This window comes from Salmo salar, chromosome ssa10 (assembly GCF_905237065.1).
Source record: "Salmo salar chromosome ssa10, Ssal_v3.1, whole genome shotgun sequence".
NCBI classification, from domain to species: Eukaryota; Metazoa; Chordata; class Actinopteri; order Salmoniformes; family Salmonidae; genus Salmo; species Salmo salar.
Window position 1 is genome coordinate 91,075,095 of NC_059451.1, and position 17,669 is coordinate 91,092,763.

Consider the following 17,669-nt stretch of genomic DNA (forward strand, 5'->3'; position numbering starts at 1 on the left):
AGAAAAGTAGTAGAGAGAATGACTTATTTCAGCTTTTATTTCTTTCATCACATTCCCAGTGGGTCAGAAGTTTACATACACTCAATTAGTATTTGGTAGCATTGCCTTTAAAAAGTGTTTACCTTCGGTCAAATGTTTTGGGTAGCCTTCCACAAGCTTCCCACAGTAAGTTGGGTGAATTTTGGCCCATTCCTCTTGACAGAGCTGGTGTAACTGAGTCAGGTTTGTAGGCCTCCTTGCGCGGACACGCGTTTTCAGTTCTGCCGACAGATTTTCTATAGTATTGAGGTCAGGGCTTTGTGATGGCCACTCCAATATTTTGACTTTGTTATTCTTAAGCCATTTTGCCACAACTTTGGAAGTATGCTTGGGGTCATTGTCCGTTTGGAAGACCAATTTGCGACCAAGCTTTAACTTCCTGACTGATGTCTTGAGATGTTGCTTCAATTTATCCACATAATTTTGCTTCCTCATGATGCCATCTTTTTTGTGAAGTGCACCAGTCCCTCCTGCAGCAAATCACCCGCACAACATGATGCTGCCACCCCCGTGCTTCACGGTTGGGATGGTGTTCTTCAGCTTGCAAGCATCCCCCTTTTTCCTCCAAACATAACGATGGTCATTATGGCCAAGCAGTTCTATTTTTGTTTCATCAGACCAGAGGACATTTCTCCAAAAAGTACGATATTTGTCCCCATGTGCAGTTGCAAACCGTAGTCTGGCTTTTTTATGGTGGTTTTGGAGCAGTGGCTTCTTCCATGCTGGGCGGCCTTTCAGGTTATGTCGATATAGGACTTGTTTTACTGTGGATATAGGTACTTTTGTACCTGTTTCCTCCAGCATCTTCACAAGGTCCTTTGCTGTTGTTCTGGGATTGATTTGCACTTTTCCCACCAAAGTACGTTCATCTCTAGGAGACAGAACGCGTCTCGTTCCTGAGCGGTATGATGGCTGCGTGGACCCATGGTGTTTATACTTACATACCGTTGTCTGAACAGATGAACGTGGTACCTTCAGGCATTTGGAAATTGCTCTCAAATATGAACCAGAGGCACTGAGTTTGAAGGGTAGGCCTTGAAATACATCCACAGGTACACCTCCAATTGACTCAAATTATGTCAATTAGCCAATCAGAAGCTTCTAAAGCCATGATATCATTTTCTGGAATTTTCCAAGATGTTTAAAAGCACAGTCAACTTAGTGTATATAAACTTCTGACCCACTGGAATTGTGATACAGTGAATTATAAGTGAAATAATCTGTCTATAAACAATTGTTGGAAAAATGACTTATGTCATGCACAAAGTAGATGTCCTACCCGACTTGCCAAAACTATAGTTTGTTAAACCTCTTACATCTAGACGTTCCGCTAGCGGAACACCACTCCAATATCCAATGATAAGGCGTGGCGCGAAATACAAACTCCTCGAAAATCCGAAAACTTCAATTTTTCAAACATATGACTATTTTACACCATTTTAAAGACAAGACTCTCCTTTATCTAACCACACTGTCCGATTTCAAAAAGGCTTTACAACGAAAGCAAAAATTAGATTATGTCAGCAGAGTACCCAGCCAGAAATAATCAGACACCCATTTTTCAAGCTAGCATATAATGTCACAAAAACCAAAACCACAGCTAAATGCAGCACTAACCTTTGTTGATCTTCATCAGATGACACTCCTAGGACATTATGTTATACAATACATGCATGTTTTGTTCAATCAAGTACATATTTATATCAAAAACCAGCTTTTTACATTAGCATGTGACGTTCAGAACTATCATTCCCACCGAACACTTCCGGTGAATTTACTAAATTACTCACGATAAACGTTCACAAAAAACATTACAATTATTTAAAGAATTATAGATACAGAACTCCTTTATGCAATCGCGATGTCCGATTGTAAAATAGCTTTTCGGTGAAAGCACATTTTGCAATATTCTGAGTAGATAGCTCGCCATCACGGGCTAGCTAATTTGACACCCACCAAGTTTGGTACTCACCAAACTCAGATTTACTATAAGAAAAATTGGATTACCTTTGCTGTTCTTCGTCAGAATGCACTCCCAGGAATTCTACTTCAACAACAAATTTTGGTTTGGTTCCAAATAATCCATAGTTATGTCCAAATAGCGGCGTTTTGTTCGTGCGTTCAAGACACTATCCGAAGGGTAACGAAGGGTGACGCGCGGACGCGTATCGTGACAAAAAAATTCAAAATATTCCATTACCGTACCTCAAAGCATGTCAAACGCTGTTTAAAATCAATTTTTATGCGATTTTTCTTGTAAAAAAGCGATAATATTCCAACCGGGAGACGTCCTTTCCGTTCAAAGACTAAAAATCTAAAATGGACTCTTCACGTGCATGTGTGCGCCCGCCTCATTGTTCTCAGATCGACCACTTACCAAATGCGCTACTGTTTTTCAGCCTGGGACAGCAGAGTCATCATTCAACGTTCTGGCGCCTTCTGAGAGCCTATGGGAGCCTTAGAAAGTGTCACGTTACAGCAGAGATCCTTTGTTTTGGATAGAGATGACAAAGAAGGCCAAGAAATGGTCAGACAGGGTACTTCCTGTACAGAATCTTCTCAGGTTTTGGCCTGCCATTTGAGTTCTGTTATACTCACAGACACCATTCAAACAGTTTTAGAAACTTTGGCGTGTTTTCTATCCAAAGCTACTAATTATATGCATATTCTAGTTTCTGGGCAGGCGTAATAACCAGATTAAATCGGGTACGTTTTTTATCCGACCGTGAAAATACTGCCCCCTATCCATAACAAAAAAAGTTTTAATGATTCCAACCTATAAACTTCTGACTTCAACTGTATATAAGACCATCATCCTATGTACTGGATATTCAGCAGAGATTTACTAAAGATCCAAGATGATCAAGAAAAGTTGCTCATTGTTTTAGTACTCTAGTGCTGCATGCAGATAAGCCAGGTAAAGGCTCTGTCTTTCTCTGCCCTCTTGACCAAAGGGACCACTCAGGCTTGAAGAGAGGAATCCAAACGGATCCTCCCACAATCTTGAAGAGTGGAGCCAGGGAATCAAGTCAGGATTGGAGGCCGTGACGACCCTGGGTAGGAGTACAACCCAGTCAGTGACTGCAGCTATTGGGATGGAGTGCTGCTCTGCTCTATTCTCTTATCCTCTAGTAGCTCATCCTGCCTTGGCCAAGTCACAAGCTGATTCTTCATGTCTTACAATGTATACTGTATCATCTGAGTGCCAGATCTATTCCCTCTAGGATTTCTTAGACATTACATAGTATAGATCCCTTGAATGTTCTACAATTATTTCCACTAATAAGCTGTGCTCCTTTGAAAGTAGTGTAAGTGGAGCAAGTATCATTTTAGAACCACCAACATAATGATCGTAGAAGATTGACTCTGTTTTACTTACAAAATCCTCTGATACTGTGTGTTATGTTGGTTTAATCTAAGGATTTATCCTCAAGATTTAGGAATAAAGATTTTTGACCCGATTTGAGTATCAATGGAGGTATTGTAGAGGTAAACCATCATATTAGCTCTACCAAATGGCTGAGTGGTTTCCACTTAAATGCTCAGGGAGACAGGGGTCTATTTATTGCATGTATCTCAGAGGATCCGTGTGAAGCATTGCTGGAGGACGTTCTACTTTGCTGGGTATTTTTAGCTAGAGTAAAAGGAGCTGCTTTCTCCCTCCCCACTGCGACGAGGGCAAGATTGACCATTTCTGTCAGCATCTGTACCTTCAACTGACAGAGGAAAGCCTATATCCTCTCTGAGTCAGGGTCAGTGGAGAAACAATAGACTGCTCCTCATTACTGGTGGAGACATATTTCCTGTACGCAGGGGTCAAATGGTGAATTTCCTGGTGGTTTAATGTTGCTGGTGGCTGAACCGTTGGCCTTATTTATAGTACAGTGGGCCTCCACAACCAAAACTATATTTTATTCCATTTATACTGTACTTTCAAAGCCGCTACTGATGACCTTACAATATCCTTGTACTGAATTAGATTTTGTGTAATGCATTTTTTGTAAAGAAGGCCAAATATGGTTCATTGTTCATGGACACAAGGCCACTCTGAAGATGTATTATTATTGGAAGAGAGTTTCAATTAGTTTCATCACAAAATTAGGGTGAAGGCCTCAGATTAATGGTTAATCATGGTGGTTGTATTTAGTTCAGCACACAAATAGGCCAAACTATGGCTAAGTGTTTTGAAAAGGGAAGTGGGTTAAACAAGGACATCTTGTCTTGATATGCAAAGACTATTAGGTAGGTATTGTGTTTGATTTTGTTTGATTTTGCCATTGCCTTCTGTGTGCAATTGCTTGAGTCTTATGTGCAGCATGTTTGTATGAATGTATAATAGTGAAACAGATACTCGTGTGATTACAGTAGGTTTACTACTACAAATTTGCTCTCCTCCTATCCATCCTATTCATACAAAAAGTATGTTTGGTTCCAGAACCATCTGTGGATGTGGATTAATCTGACAGAGTGAAGTAACTCCTGTCTCGTTATATTTTCAGAACCCAGTGTAGTTAAAGGCCCAGTGCCTTCAAAAACTAGATTTTTCTGTGTTTTATATATATACTGTATTTCCACACTGAGGTTGGATTAATACTGTGAGAATTATGATAATTCCCTTTTTAGTGTAAGAGCTATTTAAAAAGATTGCCTAAAATTTGAGCCTGTTTTGGTGGGATAGAGCTTTGGCCTGCCTGGTTATATCACCAGACGGTAAATTAGTTAATAGACCATTAACAAAGAGTTAGTTCCAAACCCCTTTGCCAATAACATCTAGTTTTCAGTTTTCCCCTCCCCTCTCAGACCACTCCCAGACATTCCTAACAAAATTCTTGATTGAGAAATTGCACTTACATTTGAAGTCGGAAGTTTACATACACTTTGGTTGGATTTATTAAAACTCGTTTTTCAACCCCTTCACAATTTTCTTGTTAACAAACTATAGTTTTGCCAAGTCGGTTAGGACATCTACTAACCGATGTCCTAACATCTACTAAAAAGTCATTTTTACAACAATTGTTTACAGACAGATTATTTCACTTAGAATTTGCTGTATCACAATTACAGTGGGTCAGAAGTTTACATACACTAAGTTGACTGTGCCTTTAAACAGCTTGGAAAATTCCAGAAAATGATGTCTTGGCTTTAGAAGCGTCTGATAGGCTAATTGACATCATTTGAGTCAATTGGAGGTGTACCTGTGGATGCAAGACCTACCTTCAAATTCAGTACCTCTTTGCTTGACATCATGGGAAAATCCAAATAAATCAGCCAAGACCTCAGAAAAGAAATTGTGGACCACAAGTTTGGTTCATCCTTGGGAGCAATTTCCAAAGGCCTGAAGGTACCACGTTCATCTGTATAAACAATAGTATGCAAGTATAAACACCATGGGACCGCGCAGCCGTCATACCGTTCAGGAAGGAGACGCGTTCTGTTTCCTAGTGACGAACGTACTTTGCTGCGAAAAGTGTAAATCAATCCCAGAACAACAGCAAAGGACCTTGTGAAGATGCTGGAAGAAACAGGTACAAAGTATCTATATCCACAGTAAAACGAGTCCTATACGGACATAACCTGAAAGGCTGCTCAGCAAGGAAGAAGCCACTGCTCCAAAACCACCACAAAAAAGCCAGACTATGGTTTGCAACTGCCCATGAGGACAATATCGTATTTTGGAGAAATGTCCTCTGGTCTGATGAAACAAAAATAGAACTGTTTGGCCGTAATGACCATCATTATGTTTGGAGGAAAAAGTCGGAGGCTTGCAAGCTGAAGAACACCATCCCAACCGTGAAGCACGGGGGTGGCAGCATCATGTTGTGGGGGTGCTTTGCTGCAGGAGGGACTGGTGCACTTCACAAAAAAGATGGCATCATGAGAGAGGAAAATTGTGTGGATGTATTGAAGCAACATCTCAAGACATCAGTCAGAAAGTTAAAGCTTGGTTGCAGATGGGTCTTCCAAATGGACAATGACCCCAAGCATACTTCCAAAGTTGTGGCAAAATGGCTTACGGACAACAAAGTCAAGGTATTGGATTGGCAGAACTGAAAAAGCGTGTGCGAGCAAGGAGGCCTACAAACCTGACTCAGTTACACCAGCTCTGTCAAGAGGAATGGGCCAAAATTCACCCAACTTACTGTGGGAAGCTTGTGGAAGGCTACCCAAAACATTTGACCGAAGGTAAACACTTTTTAAAGGCAATGCTACCAAATACTAATTGAGTGTATGTAAACTTCGGACCCACTGGGAATGTGATGAAAGAAATAAAAGCTGAAATAAGTAATTCTCTCTACTACTTTTCTGACATTTCACATTCTTAAAATAAAGTGGTGATCCTAATTGACCTAAGACAGGGCATTTTAACTAGGATTAAATGTCAGGAATTGTGAAAAACTGAGTTCAAATGTACAATTGTGACCAAAAGTTTTGAGAATGATGCAAATATTAATTTCCACAACGTTTGCTGCTTCAGTGTCTTTAGATATTTTTGTCAGATGTTACTATGGAATACTGAAGTATAATTACAAGCATTTCATAAGTGTCAAAGGCTTTTATTGACAATTACATGAAGTTGATGCAAAGAGTCAATATTTGCAGTGTTGACCCTTCTTTTTCAAGACCTCTGCAATCTGCCCTGGCATGCTGTCAATTAACATCTGGGCCTCATCCTGACTGATGGCAGCCCATTCTTGCATAATCAATGCTTGGAGTTTGTCGGAATCTGTGGGTTTTTGTTTGTCCACCCGCCTGTTGAGGATTGACCACAAGTTCTCAACGGGATTAAGGTCTGGGGAGTTTGCTGGCCATGGACCCAAAATATCAATGTTTTGTTCCCCGAGCCACTTAGTTATCAATTTTGCCTTATGCCAAGGTGCGCCATCATGCTGGAAAAGGCATTGTTCATCACCAAACTGTTTCTGGATGGTTGGGAGAAGTTGCTCTCGGGGGATGTGTTGGTACCATTCTTTATTCATGGTTGTGTTCTCAGGCAAAATTGTGAGTGAGCCCACTCCCTTGGCTGAGAAGCAACCCCACACATGAATGGTCTCAGGATGCTTTACTGTTGGCATGACACAGGACTGATGTTAGCGCTCACCTTGTCTTCTCCGGACAAGCTTTTTTCCGGATGCCCCAAACAATCGGAAAGGGGATTCATCAGAGAAAATGACTTTACCCCAGTCCTCAGCAGTCCAATCCCTGTACCTTTTGTAGAATATCAGTCTGTCCCTGATGTTTTTCCTGGAGAGAAGTGGCTTCTTTGCTGCCCTTCTTGACACCAGGCCATCCTCCAAAAGTCTTCGCCTCACTGTGCGTGTAGATGCACTCACACCTGCCTGCTGCAATTCCTGAGCAAGCTCTGTACTGCTGGTGCCCCGATCCCGCAGCTGAATCAACTTTGGGAGACTGTTCTGGCACTTGCTGGACTTTCTTGGGCGCCCTGAAGCCTTCTTCACAACAATTGAACCGCTCTCCTTGAAGTTCTTGATGATCCGATAAAAGGTTGATTTAGATGCAATCTTACTGGCAGCAATATCCTTGCCTGTGAAGCCCTTTTTGTGCAAAACAATGATGACGGCACGTGTTTCCTTGCAGGTAACCATGGTTGACAAAAGAAGAACAATGATTCCAAGCACCGCCCTCCTTTTGAGGCTTCCAGTCTGTTATTCAAACTCAGTCAGCATGACAGCGTGATCTCCAGCCTTGTCCTCGTCAACACTCACACCTGTGTTAACAAGAGAATCACTGACATGATGTCAGCTGATTGTTTTGTGGCAGGGCTGAAATGCAGTGGAAATATTTTTGGGGGATTCAGTTAATTTGCATGGCAAAGAGGGACTTTGCAATTAATTGCAATTCGTCTGATCACTCTTCATAACAGTCTGGAGTATATGCAAATTGCCATCATACAAACTGAGGCAGCAGACTTTGTGATAATTAATATTTGTGTCATTCTCAAAACTTTTGGCCACGACTGTATTTGGCTAAGGTGTATGTAAACTTCCGACTTCAACTGTAGCTAAAAAGCTATGTTTGTTTCTTTTTGACTATTTTAATTGAAAACAAATCACGGTATAGTACTTCATTGTTACCCAGAAATGATATGATGTTGAGATAAAAACGGCTGCATTGGACCTTTAAAGATATGGGTCATAATTTGCTGCTGCGTGTTCTGAGGATAAATCTGGCCCTTATCTGTGGATGTACTGTATTTATAATGGCGGATTAAAGCGTCTCCTACCAGGCTGTTCTTCACACCTACACTCTTTTCCCATTTAGATGTGTTACACTCAAATTGATAACTTGCGTGTCATTCAATTCAGAAGTAGCACATGAGGCTACCGGCCTTGAAATCAGATGAAATGAACTCACCTGAACTTGACTTTGTGCCATAGTTAAGTGCAAATGTTTGTGGTAGGTTGTGTTAATGTTTGTGGTAGGTTGTGTCATAGTCATGGGGCTTGAATATTATTTGCTCTTGAGAGTTGGTGTTGGTATGATATGGATTTAATCAGATCTGGATGTAATATATATTGAACAAAAATATAAACACAACATGTAAAGTGTTGGACCCATGAGCTGAAATAAAAGATCCAAGAAATGTTCCATATGAACAAAAAGTCTTTCAAATTTTGTGCACAAATCTGTTTTCATCCCTGTTAGTGAGTATTTCTCCTTTGCCAATATAATCCATCCACCTGACAGGTGTGGCATATCAAGAAGCTGATTAAACGGCATGATCATTACACAGGTGCGCCTTGGCTGTGGACAATAAAAGGCCACGCTAAAATGTGCAGTTTTGTCACACAACCCAATGCCACAGATGTCTCAAGTTTTGAGGAAGCGTCCAATTCGCATTCTGACTGAAGAAATGTCCACCAGAGCTGTTTCCAGAGAACTGATGTAAATTTCTCAACCATAAGCCGCCTCCATTGTCGTTTTAGAGAGTTTGGCAGTACGTCCAACTGGCCTCACAACTGCAGACCACATGTAACCACACCAGCCCAGGACCTTCACATCCGGCTTCTTCACCTGCGGGATCGTCTTAGACCAGCCACCCGGACAGCTCATGAAACAGGAGTATTTCTGTCAATAATAAATACTTTTTGTGGGGAAAAACTCATTCTGATTGGCTGTGCCTGGCTCCCAGTGAGTGGGCCTGGCTCCCAAGTGGGTGCCCCTGCCGAGGTCATGTGAAATCCATAGATTAGGACCTATTGCATTTATTTCAATTGACTGATTTCCTTACATGAACTGTAACTCAGTAAAATCGTTGAAATTGTTGCAATTGTTGCATGTTGCCTTTATATTTTGTTTCAGTATATCAAGTCGTCTTTAGTGGATGTGACTGCAGCTTCCAGGGAGTTATTAGCCCCATGTTGTTCAAACCTAATGTAGGTAATGCTACAGACCAGAACGTGAGGGATATCCCATTGTGCTTGTCATGTTTTATGAGATGACCAATAATAGATCTTCTGTTGACGTTTGCACAGTCTCTTATAGTGCACCTAAGCATCACTTCGCTAAGCATCAGAGACAGAGATAGCGAGAGAGAGACCCCCCCTCTCTCTGCCTAGAGGTGATCCCAGGAGATATGCCCTGGGCCTGCAGCAGATTGACCTGTCGTTTAATCAGAGGGGAATTAAAAATGGGGGGCTAATTTAGAGCACGAGTGGAGAGATGAGAGAAAGGAACCCAAGGAAAGCATTCATCAACATGTTCTCCTCAGTACATGGAACCTTTCATCCTTCAATCTCCCAGCCTTTCAGAGAGATGCTGATGATGGATTTATGCTCATACCATTTCAGCATGCCAGGGACATATTAGTTTAATTAACAATCATAATGATTAGGCCCGTGTAAAAAATGTTTTTTTTTAATTCACTTTTTTTAAATGACTATTCAATGAATTTCAGATTAATGTACAGTTTAGATATTTGCATGTTCTTAGACAAGACCATTAGTTTGAGGTCTGAGGTTGTTTTAAATCTTATTAGAGCTTGTTAAAATCTTCTCATCTTAACAATGACTAGGCTGGGATATGGAGCTGGTATGCTAATCCACCAGTGATCCTGGTAGGGCTCTAGTTGTCCTATTTACAACCAGTGCTGCTGACGCACGAGAGGGTTGATTCTTTTAGTAAAGCCAGATAAATGCTTTTAAATCTTGAACCCGTATTGTTTTTGTGTTCTTATTTGCTGATGGAGGATGAGCGTTGTTAAAAAATTACATGTTTATGATCCTAATCAAATGGTCTTTGTCTGCCATTTTAAGATTATTTTTGTCTTTTGTCTACCATGACCTTATAATTCACTTAGTTGTTAAGGTGATTGGGATGGGTTTTTTTGTTTTTCTATGTAGCCTAACAAGGGTGTTGCAAGAATACAGAATTTAGTCTAGATTTTGGTGTTGCTAGAATAAAGAATAGAATTGAGTGATTTCTGTTTTCTGTTACTGCCTCATTTGGTTGTAAACCTAAAATGTTTTATTATGGTGTGTGTACTGAGTGCATCCATAAGGGATCATAGCTTTCACCTGGTCAGTCTATGTCATGGAAAGAGCAGGTGTAGGTCAGGTTATTTTGGTCTAGTGCTGAGCGATTAACCGAAATCTCTGTTATTGAACTTTTTTTTTAACAACTAATTGACGGACATCGGTTAAATTTATTTTAATTCCATTTAGTTCAGGGGTTTTCTGTGAGCTTGCGCAGTTTCTCTAGAGATAAATCAGACCAAGAACGAACTGTGCGATTTAGTAGGGAGTCAATATTCTACATAGTTTAGCGCAGAAAAAGTGCTAATTAACAAATGGAACATTTCTTTATTTACTGTATGCAAGAAAATATTCAGCCTATTTTTATATTTAATATAGGGCAGACATACAAGTTCCCTACCTTGTCCCCTTCCACTTGACTTCTCAATTTCTGTGGTAATGCTGCAATCAGTTGGTTGTTACTTTGTATTGAGCAAACATTCTCATACATTTTCGATAGCTGCATGTGTGACAACTCCACTAGCTTTCCACTGGCCACAGACATCAATTCAACGTCTATTCCACATTGGTTCAACGTAATTTCATTAAAATGTCGTGGAAACAACGTTGAGTCAACCAGTGTGTGCCTGGTGGGTTATTTTATTAGTATATTCATAATCACTGCACATTTGTGCAGCCAGTCTAATTGGTTTTGAACACATTTGAGAGGGTTCATCAGTACTCTGTTATCATTTGACTTTAAAGAGCCTCTTTTAAGCCATCAAGCAGCTAGCTAGCTGTAAGTGTGTATAAAAGAAAACAGCTTGAAGTCATGGCCACAGCTATCTTCCCATTTACCTATAATCTGATTTTAATTTTGATGGGGCATGAAAAATATTTAATGCAGTTTACTATTCTGTTATTAGTCTAAAAGCCACCAAATAATTGAACTGCATTGTGGCAGTTTGTTGGTGATGTCCCGATTCCACAAAACGTATTGATCAGCTATGATCAAACAAGCTCCAATGAAGTGATCATGTCAGGCCATCATGTCAGGGCTCCCGAGTGGCGCAGCGGTCTAAGGCACTGCATCTCAGTGCTAGAGGTGTCACTGCAGACCCTGGTTCGATCCTGGACTGTATCACAACTGGCTATGATCGGGAGTCCCATAGGGCATCGCACAATTGGCCCAGTGTCGTCCGGGTTAGAGAAGTCCGTGGTAGGGCGTCAATGTAAATAAGAATTTGTTCTTAACTGACTTGCCTAGTTAAATATAAATAAGTAAATATCCCTGTTAATGGTCTAACTGTTTCACTGGTGCTGTAATGGTCCACCAGGCTGAGTTGCAGACAGTGCCTGGGTGTCCTCATGAGCTCTCCTCTCTGCTATTGTTATTACAACAAATCATGTGACACATACTGTATCCCTTCCAGATGGCTCCTGACTTCAGCTCTTATTAAATTGTCCATGTTTACACTGCCCTCCCAGCTGCTCTTAGACACTTTCCTTCTATTTGCAGATCTCTAATGTGTTGAGTACTAAACAAACCTAACTTAATACTGGAAGCCCTGTGGATGGAGGAGAGAAAGCCCTGGTAATGGTGTAAGAGAGGACAGGGGGCTGGTAATACTATTTTAAGTCCACTTTGAAGCATCATGTTGCAGGGATACAATAGAAGCCTTTCTGTAAGTTCATATAATTCTGGTTGCAATCTGCTGTCTATGCTGTGTCCTCTCTGCTTAGTAATGGTTTGGTGTCGGCCTGAAAGCAGAGCTAATGAGAAGCTTGCTGCTGTTGAGTGTTTGCCAGAGGAGAGAGAGGAGAGGAACTCAGTGAGAAATTGGTTCTCGCTCTGCTGCTGCTACTGCTACCTCCTACTAGCTCTGCTCCATAGTAGTGATTATCCTCCAGGGTTTCATCATGTGGCTGCTCCTGAGCTGTATCTCTTGCTCTCACTCTCTGTATTGCCTACAACAGGAATGTTATCATTTTTCATGCATGATGTATTTATTTGATTCTATAAAGCTTTTTTTACGATGGTTGCCATCACCAATGCATATCGGCGGCAAATGTAGACAGAGCTTTGTGCCTCCTACCCCTGCTAGGTGTATATATACCAAGGTCCCAATGGAATATCTGCACAGTTCCTGCTTTCACAAAGTGTTACACTTTTGATTATCCCCACACAGCTATACTCTACTACACCCTCAGGCCTGTGTGTGGCAAAGCCCATATTCGTTGTGTGCACATGCTTGTGTGTGTGTGTGGCCTGGGTTAGCTGAGCCTCATGCGGCCTGTCTAACAAAGAATAACCATACACCTGAGCCACAAAAGTGTTGTAGGACTCCTGTGGCAGGCTGTATGGAGCAGGTCCCATGCAGAGCCATTACCTCTACCTCTTTGTGCTGATGGACTATCAGTAGAGAAGAGGCTCGCAGGGGGGCTCCAGGAGTAGGGGAGAGTCAATACTATGAAAGACTGCTAGTCAGAGGGGACATAATTCACAACGACGTCATTGCAAATATTTTTCTGTCCCTTTTCTCTGAAATGGCTCACAGAACAATTGTATGGAACACACCTCCAAAGTATGGGGATGCATTTTGTCATGGCTATATCTGGACTCTAAATGGAGTCAATTTGTTTATTCACAAGCACAGCTTCTATATGACCTTTGTCATTAAGAGGAACACAGAATGTCAACTCATTATCCATAATACAGTGTTGCCTTGTATAACATGAGAAAATGTAGGGTTGACTGAAAATGTTCTTGTCATCCGGATTTGACAGTGCACTGGGTAAAGGAAAAAATTCCTTAACTATATTCTGAACAAAAGCAGAACTGTTTGAGAGATCCATTGTGAACAGTTTTCCCTCCTGGCTAAGGGAGATATAAATCGAATAAATGGTATCATTAGAGTTTTTTCTGCATGTTTTCTCAAGTAGGAATAAGAACTACAGTGTATTTCAATCGGTTTGGCCTTAAACGGATGACATAACACCCACTGGTTTGACTCCGATGTCTGCTTGTCGAGGGAGAGGGCAAATAATGATGATGCTCTATAATGTCATCATTCAGGTAGAAGATATAACCCTATTTGGTAAAAGACCAAGTCCATATTTTTTTATATATTTTTTATGGCAAGAACAGCTCAAATAAGCAAAGAGAAATGACAGTCCATCATTACTTTAAGACATGAAGGTCAGTCAATACGGAAAGAACTTTGAAAGATTCTTCAAGTGTAGTTACAAAAACCATCAAGCGCTATGATGAAACTGGTTCTCATGAGGACCGCCACAGGAAAGGAAGACCCAGAGGTACCTCTGCTGCAGAGGATAAGTTCATTAGAGTTACCAGCCTCAGAAATTGCAGCCCAAATAAATGCTTCACAGAGTTCAAGTAACAGACACATCTCAACATCAACTGTTCAGAGGAGACTGCGTGAATCAGGCCATCATGGTCGAATTTCTGCAAGGAAACCACTACTAAAGGACACCAATAATAAGAAGAGACTTGCTTTGGCCAAGAAACACAAGCAATGGACATTAGATCGGTGGAAATCAGTTTTTTTTTGTAATGAGACGAATGTGAGATTTTTGGTTCCAACCTCCATGTCTTTGTGAGACGCAGAGTAGGTGAACGGATGATCTTTGCATGTGTAGTTCCCATCGTGAAGCATGGAGGAGGTGATGTGATGGTGTGCAGTGCTTTGCTGGTGACACTGTCTGCGATTTATTCAGAATTCAAGGCATACATAACCAGCATGGCTACCACAGCATTCTGCAGCAATACACCATCCCATCTGGTTTGGGCTTAGTGGGACTATCATTTGTTTTTCAACAGGACAATGACCCAACACACCTCCAGGCTGTGTAAGAGCTATTTGACCAAAAAGGAGAGTGATGGAGTGCTGCATCAGATGACCTGGCCTCCACAATCACCCGACCTCAACCCAATTGAGATGGTTTGGGATGAGTTGGACTACAGAGTGAAGGAAAAGCAGCCAACAAGTGCTCAGCATATGTGGGAACTCCTTCAAGACTGTTGGAAAAGCATTCCAGGTGAAGCTGGTTGAGAGAATGCCAAGAGTATGCAAATCTGTCATCAAGGAAAAGGGTGACAACTTTGAAGAATCTAAAATATAATTTGATTTGCTGAACACTTTTTTGGTTACTACATGATTCCATAAGTGTTATTTCATAGTTTTAACATCTTCACTATTATTCTACAATGTAGAAATTTGTAAAAAGAAAGATAAACTCTTAAATAAGTAGGTTTGTCCAAACTTTTGACTGGTACTGTATATATCCAGTGTCCATTTTATACACATGTCCTTGGCTAACTAAGAGTTATATCTGAACTGATCCGTTTTGTTTTTTCCAGGTGTGTAGGTTGGCAACGCCAATACACCACCAATCAAGATGGTGGCCCTTTCACTGAAGATCTGTGTCCGCCAGTGCAATGTGGTGAAGACCATGCAGTTTGAGCCCTGCACTCCTGTGTATGATGCCTGTAGGATCATCAGGGAGAGGGTTCCGGAAGCCCAGACTGGCCAAGGTGAGAGATTGGGGAAAGCTACTGTTAATGAGTAATGTCAGAACGTTTCACATGCATAAGGATCACTTTCACTAAGAAAAAAATGTAAATACAAAAACTACGCAATTACTTTTTTTTTTACATCACTCTGTACTAAATACTCCAGTGTCATTGTAATGCAATTGTCAAACAAGGCATTAGAGTGCCTGATCTCCAGTTCTGTTTCTGTCTGTCTCTGTCTAATAGAAACTGTTCAGAGCTTTTTAAGCAGGAGATAAAACTCGATGTCACCCACAGCATTGCTTTCTGACTACAGACAGACAGAAACAGTTTCAAAACAGTCGATGCGCTCTGTCTGAGGAAGCTGATTCAATCTGGGTTTGTGGGCGGTATTCTTCCCTGGGGGAGGTGTTAGTTAGGCAGGTTGGAGAGGCTCTCTGTGGTAGCTAGGCATGCTGGAGAGGCTCTTTAAGCTGTGAGCTCTCATTAGGCTTTAGGACAGATTCATATCAGCTAGGCTAGAGGGTCTGATGGCAGACATAATTACCCTTCTTTCCCAACTGAATGTCATAACATGGATTATTCATGTGAATGTCAATGAGATCAGAAGAAGAGGCATCGTATGTATCATAAACAGTAACTACATGAGATGCAGTTAAATAGCATTGTCTTGTCAACATGTGTTCACTTAGTTGGCTTTTGTCGTTTAAACAGTCAATCAAGCAACTGTTCCCATTACTAAATGTTACCCTAACACGTTCTCTGCTGTGTGTTTCAGCCTCTGATTACGGCCTGTTTCTCTCTGATGATGATCCCAGAAAAGGAATCTGGCTGGAGTCTGGGAGAACGCTGGATTACTACATGCTCCGGAACGGGGTAAAGCCCAATCATAGAGCCCAGTGCAGAGTACCATCAAACATTCAATCAAAGGACTGCATATCATTCCCCTCTTTCCTTGTTTCTCAGGATGTCTTGGAGTACAAAAAGAAACAGAGGCCCCAGAAGATCAAGATGCTGGATGGGGCAGTTAAAACTATCATGGTGGATGACTCTAAAACTGTGGGAGAACTGCTTGTAACCATATGCAGTAGAATAGGTGGGTAACCTCTCTCCAACTGGAATCTACACAAGTCAAACCATCCACTAGCCTCTCAGAGTAGGAGTGCTGATGTTACAGGTCCCAGTTTTGGGACTGGTGCAGCAGATAATAGTTCCTGTAACACAGGATAAATGATGAAACAGGAGAACATGGCTTCTCTTTCAAAGGTTCTCTCAATTATTTTATTCAACATTCTCTCAAGCGTAAATTGTCTTTTTCTGTCTTTTCAGTGTATTTCAATGTTGTTGTTTTTTACGTGTATTTAATTTGTCTCCTAATCCCTGACATATTATTTCATAAACATATTTTAAAAAATACATCAAAAATATTAAATTCCAATCCAATCCATCCAATTCACATTCTAAAATTCTTTACATTTATACCCCAAACACATTTACTCTTAGCTTTTATTCACCTGTTTACAGTAGGTTATAATTCTGTAGTTGACTGTTGTCAACTATAGCCCCATAGGAGACTAAAACATGAAAGCCTTTAAAGACTGGTGTAACTCATTAGAAGTTACTTTATACCCATTCTCAAAATACAGTCACCCAGTGTCAGAAGGGCTAATAGAAAGACAAGGCTATTGCAAATGACATTAATGCTAATTATTGAAAAATGACTGAACATGCTAGCATAGTGCTAACCGAAGCTAGCAACCAACTGACCGGAGCTAGCAAACAGCTAACCGGAGCTGCCAAAAGCTAACCGGAGCTAGCTAATAGCTAACCGGAGCTAGCTCTAACCTAGCAGCTTTTCTGACATTTACAGTACAACAATTACAAAGTTCTTAAACAGCACAGTTACAACATTAAATTGTCAGGAGTGTCTTTTTCAAAATAAAAATGTTCAGGTGTTAACCATTTGTTTTTTTCTAGATCAAAGGAATGCACAGCCATCATTTCATTTTATAGTCGACATGCGTTTTCTGTCTAGTACGAAGTTACACAATTACTATGTGGTTCAAACCCATTACATTCACATCAACAGGCAAGTTACACTGAATACCACAATATATTTTTGTATTTTTGCACTTTACTGACCTGTAACATGGGATAAATTATGAAACAGGAGAACATGACTTCTCTTTCAAAGGTTTTCTCAATTATGAGAACACACAGGTGCAGGACCGCATACAGTCCCAGTGCGAAGCGAACACGTCTCATTGGCCAGCATTAGTATAAATGCATTGCATTGGCGAAACCTTGGAGGATTGACATTTCAGTAAAAGCATTCTTCCCCAATACAGAGAAACAATACATAAACACAAATGTGACCATACATTTTGTGTGCATCACACTGATCTAGGACCTGTCCATATAATCTTATTCATTAAGATCTAAAAGGCAAAACAGATCCTAGATCAACACTCCTACACTGAGACCTTTTGTGGATACTGGCCCTGATCCTATTTATAGCTCACAGTTACTCGCTCCGCCATACATTATGGATGCATATTCCCTAGCTTTTAGAACATGATAATTAGCTATGGTACTGGTATAGTCAAAGTTTTATATAGATATTT

The 17,669-nt window shown here is 40.8% G+C and overlaps 1 protein-coding gene across 3 annotated transcripts in view; it reads left to right on the top strand.

The window, feature by feature from the left end:
- LOC106561152 (talin-2) overlaps window positions 1-17,669 on the top strand; it is a 162,389-nt gene that overhangs the window by 80,980 nt on the left and 63,740 nt on the right. For all 3 annotated transcript variants that reach the window (XM_014124806.2, XM_014124805.2, XM_045688215.1), the window contains 3 exons: window positions 14,893-15,066; window positions 15,824-15,921; window positions 16,012-16,141. In XM_014124806.2, the coding sequence (XP_013980281.2) occupies window positions 14,931-15,066; window positions 15,824-15,921; window positions 16,012-16,141 (364 nt within the window). In that variant the 5' untranslated portion in view covers window positions 14,893-14,930. The remainder of the gene's footprint in view (window positions 1-14,892; window positions 15,067-15,823; window positions 15,922-16,011; window positions 16,142-17,669) is intronic.